Source organism: Lipotes vexillifer, unplaced genomic scaffold (genome assembly GCF_000442215.2).
Source record: "Lipotes vexillifer unplaced genomic scaffold, Lipotes_vexillifer_v1.1 scaffold397, whole genome shotgun sequence".
Taxonomy (NCBI): Eukaryota; Metazoa; Chordata; class Mammalia; order Artiodactyla; family Lipotidae; genus Lipotes; species Lipotes vexillifer.
Genome location: NW_006772681.1, coordinates 3,546,586 through 3,551,212, shown reverse-complemented (window position 1 = coordinate 3,551,212; position 4,627 = coordinate 3,546,586). Strand labels below are relative to the sequence as shown.

At 53.0% G+C, this 4,627-nt stretch overlaps 1 protein-coding gene across 1 annotated transcript; it reads left to right on the top strand.

The window, feature by feature from the left end:
• The first annotated feature begins 102 nt into the window (after positions 1–102).
• Positions 103–4,389, top strand: PROCR (protein C receptor). The gene is made up of 4 exons (XM_007447782.1): positions 103–320; positions 2,519–2,770; positions 3,163–3,441; positions 3,696–4,389. Exons 1-4 carry the CDS (start codon positions 242–244, stop codon positions 3,812–3,814), a joined length of 729 nt encoding a protein of 242 aa, XP_007447844.1. The 5' UTR covers positions 103–241; the 3' UTR covers positions 3,815–4,389.
• The last annotated feature ends 238 nt before the right edge of the window (positions 4,390–4,627 follow it).

Below are 4,627 nucleotides of genomic sequence, written 5' to 3'. Positions count from 1 at the left end.
AGAGGGAGGAAAAGAGAGAGGCCCGCCTCCTAGTAGGAAATGACACTGGGTAAGAATGACAGTTTATAAGCCTGCCGACCTCTTTCTCTTCCCATGCCCTGGCCATCTTCCAGCCTCCTCCGTCCAGTCTCCTCCCCTCCCAGACAGTCCTAACTTCTTTTTCCCCTAGGCTGCAGTCAGCCGGAGCCCCCAGCCTGCCAGAGCCAAGAGCCCAGGTGGGGTCGAGAACCTCAGCTACAGGATGTTGACAACACTGCTGCCCCTGCTGCCACTACTGCTCCTGCCCTGCTGGGCCCTCTGTAGCCAGGAAGCCTCAGATGGTGAGTCGAGGGCACATCTCGTACCCCGGGATGGTTCTGGAGACTCTCAGCCTGTCTGGGTACACAGGCAAGACCACAGGGGAGCTTATCCCACAGTGTCTGTGTCTGCAGCCGGCTGGATCTCTCCAGGGGGCAGGCAGGTCCTGGGGACTGGTTCGTGTCCCAAAGCCAAGGTGAGGAAGCATAGTTCAGCCCCTGGGAAGGGGGAGATGCAGGAGGCTGGGGGGAAACAAGACTGGAAAAATGGGAAAGGGGCTTGTAGAAAGGGTGAGAGAATTAGCCGTGGGGAGAGAGGAAAGATGGGGCGAAGTCTGGAGAGGGAGGTCTGAGGGTGATGGTGGATGGAGGTGAGTTTAGGGAAGATGGGAAGAGACTTAGGGATGAGACAAGAGATGGAAGGAATGAGAGACACTGGGAAAACTGACGGGAGACTTGGGGAAAGACTGGGGCTGAGACCTGTGAGGCAGAAGAGGAGACTAGAGAAGGTGGAGGAAGACTGGGGGCAGCTGGTGAGGGGAAACCCAGGGGAGAGACAAGCTGCGGTTGATGGGGGAACTTGTGAGGGATCAGGCTGCCACAGTGGCTCCATTTAAGCAGGGAAGGGGAGTTACTGCCTTGCACTGTAATTGCACAGGGGCCTCGTCTCCCCTCTCCCACAGCCTCTGTAGCTTCAGTCTCCCCCTCAGAGAGGGAGCAAATAATAACCAGTATTCAATCAGTGCTCACTATGCTTCATACGTGTACTGACTCATTTCACTCCCACAAAATCTTTACAAGGTGCGTGATATTATTATCTCCATTTTACAAAGGAGGAGACTGGTCAAAGCAGTTAAGAACCTTGTCTGGGGGTGACCCACACAGAAATACTCGTTCACATCTGCAGACACAGAGCACAACTTCTCAGATGCAAACGTGGACGAGACACATGCCCCCCAAGGAGATTTACAACGCCAGACTCATTCCCCCCTCAGACATTCTCTGGGCACCAACTCCATGCCAGGCCCTTAGTGGGTATAGGAGGCAGAGATAACCAGACATGATTCCATAGCCTAGAGGAATGGAAGCCTGTGTGTCTGGAGACAGTTGTGCAGAATCTGGGATCGCTGAAACTGACCCACTGTGTCTGAGAGGGTAAAGAGGAGAAGCATTAGGAAAACTTCAAGGAGAGGGCAACAGCTGGGTCTTAAAACATGAACAGAAGTTTGCCAGGAGGCACAGCAACCCTGGCATGCTATTCACATGTCACCTGAAAGGCAGCATGATGGACTCCAAGAACTTTGAGGTACTATCTAAGTATAGGGAAGAGGCCCAAAAAGGCAGGTGGGGCCCAGTCTCCGGCAGCCTTGAATGTCAGGCTAAAGACTTTGGACTTGATTCTACGGACAGGTATCCTATTTGGAGACAGTATAGTTGAGTGGCTAAGAGTGCTGCGCTCAGACTGCCTGCATGCTAACCTGGACTCTGCTATGCCACTTTCACCTGTTTTCCACATGGACTGGGGTTAGTAATAGTAGCTACGACATCAAGTTAATGGAAGGAAGGCACAAATAAGGTAATGATGCATGTAAAGCACAGTGCCCAGGTCATAATAAGCACTTAATGGCTATTACTATTGTTGTTGTTGATAGGGGACTGTGTCCCTGGAGGATTTTTAAGCAGAAGGACATACTCTTATTTCTGGGCCAGGTGGAGGGCAGATGAGAAGGGGTGAGACTGAAAGATGAGTGGAGGGGGGATGAGGAAGGAAGTTACTACTCCAGGACAGATGAGAACCACTGAGGCCTGAAGTGGGGCAGTGGCAGAGGAGACAAAGAACAGGAGATGGAATTGGGACTTCATTGTAGGTCAGGATTTGTTAACCAACGGGAAATGGGGGGGTGGGGAGGAAGGGGTGAGAGAGAGAAAGCAGACCAGAGTGGCTCTTCCACTGACCGTCTGGATTATCCTGGGGCAAGTGGCTCCTGCACTTCTAGCCTCAGTTTCCTCATCTGTAAAAACAAAGATAATAACCCCTGTTCTGCCTTCCTGGCAGGGTTCCTGAGAGAGTCAAATGGCAGGAAGGGTGGGAGGGCACTTTATGGTTTAGGAAGGGCCAAGAAGGTGGGCGGCCGACCTCTGGGTGGGGAGTTATTATCTCGGGTTACACGCCGACCCCTTCCACGCCGGCCTGGGCCCGACGCGCTGACTCCTGCCCCCAGGCCCGCGGTACCTCCACATGATCCAGGTCTCCTACTTCCGCAACCCCTCTCAAGTGTGGCACCGGGGCAACGCGACGCTGGGGGGGGTCCTGACGCACGTTCTGGAAGGCCCGGGCAACAACGTCTCGATTCAACAGCTGCAGCCCTTGCAGGAGCCCGAGAGCTGGGCTCTCACAAAGAACAGTGTGAATCGCTACCTGCAGGAGTTCCTGGGCCTGGTGCAGGTGGTGCACCACGAGCGGGGCGTGGCCTGTGAGTGACGCACGCAGGGGCGGTGGCTGGCGAGGGTGGGCCCTTGAGGTGGGAGGCGCGGCCTATGGGCGGGACCTAACTGGGGGGAGGGTCTGTGGAAGAACCGGGCGGGGCCAAGTTCTGAGATGGGTGTCCTTGCCGGGCGTGGTCTTTTTGCCTTTGCTGATTGCTGGGTGGGAGATTGAGTCTGGAGAAGAGTGGGTGTCCTAGCTGACGTACTGTACTGTCCCTCAGGCCCTCTTCCTGCTGGCATGACCTCGGGGTAGCCCCTGTTAAGAGGCCCTGTCCCTGATCCACCCTGCACCCTGAAAGCTCACTTCCCCCTGGCGGACATGCCCCGACACCTGACACCCTTCCACATAGCCCCCTGACCCTGAATCCCCCATCTACAGTTCCTCTGACCATTCGCTGCTTCCTGGGATGTGAACTGCCTCCTGAGGGCTTGAAAGCCCATGTCTTCTTCGAAGTGGCTGTGAATGGGAGCTCCTTTATGAGTTTCCAACCGAAGACAGCCTCATGGACGGCAGGGCCTCAGGCACCTTCCAATGTGGTCACCTACGCCCTGGAGCAGCTCAACAAGTACAATCGTACTCGGTACGAACTGAGGGAATTTCTGCAGGACACCTGTGTGCAGTACGTGCAGAAACACATCACCGGGAACAACTCGAAAGGTATGGTGGGATCGGGGAGGGTCCTGTGTGTTGGGTGGGTTCCAGGCAAATGCGTGGACCTGAAGGATGGATACCTTGAGCAACAGGAGGCCCAAGGCTGGCGGTTTGGGACAGAGTACACACACCTTCCGTAAATTGGTGAACTAGCCCTCCCCGCCCCGCTTCCTTTGGGGAAGGAATCCCTTGGGGTTTGATTCAAACCATGGACTCCTTGGGGGTATGTTCTTCAAGCTAACTCTCCGCATGTTCTGCAGGAAGCCAAATAGGCCGCTCGTACACTTCGCTGGTCCTGGGCATCCTGGTGGGCTGTTTCATCATCACTGGAGTGGCTGTAGGCATCTTCTTGTGCACAGGTGGACGGCGGCGGTGTTAATTACCCTCCAGCCCTCTCCGAAAAAGAGCTAGACTGATGGGGCCTGGCAAAGGAAGATCTCAGCTCACTGCAAAACTGTACAGATTCTCCATCTGGGACATTATACTCCAGAAGATTTAGAATGGCAGCTCATTTCTTCTCTGAGACCCGCCCACCAAGAGTTTGAGGGAGGGGAGGGGAGGAGCCTAGGTAGACAGGGTAGTTGGTTTGCTAAGAACCTAAGAACTGGCACCTTTGCTGAACTGGTCTGCGAAGTGAATGCTTATCTATGTTTGTGGAAAACAGATGATGGAGTTGGGGCAACGGAGGTGGTCTGTGGCCCACCCATCTTCCAAAGACAGAATCACCTGAGGCGTTCAAAACACATAACCAAATAAAACAAGTCATCCATAACCCAAACAACCAACATTCAGTGCTTCCGGGTATGTTAGACTTGGGAAGGGACACTGGTATTATACAATAGAGGTAGAAATAACCAGAGAAATGATGGAAGTGTGCAATCGAAGTAATATGGGAGCAAGGAATTACTAATTAATCAATTAATAATAACATTAATAAAATTCCTTACTTATGTATACAGCATTATTATTTCCTCCACTTTGCAAAACTTTGGGGAAAGTAGCCTATACCCTTTGCTTCTACTTCCTCACCACCCATTCTCTCTTTAACCCACTGCAATCTGACTTCTCTGTAAACTGCTCTAAGATCATCAATGACCTCTAATTGTGAAACCTTCATCTTCCATGATATCTGCAACATTTCACTTTGTGGACTAGGGCTCTCTTTTTACCCCAACTTCTGAGATAGCATACT

Excerpts from the sequence above, each read along its gene's own strand:
- PROCR (XM_007447782.1), top strand. The coding sequence starts at position 242 with ATGTTGACAACACTGCTGCCCCTGCTGCCACTACTGCTCCTGCCCTGC. Across the intron at positions 2,771-3,162 it reads CCACGAGCGGGGCGTGGCCT|TTCCTCTGACCATTCGCTGC; the intron begins GTGAGTGACGCA and ends CCCCATCTACAG. Across the intron at positions 3,442-3,695 it reads CACCGGGAACAACTCGAAAG|GAAGCCAAATAGGCCGCTCG; the intron begins GTATGGTGGGAT and ends CATGTTCTGCAG.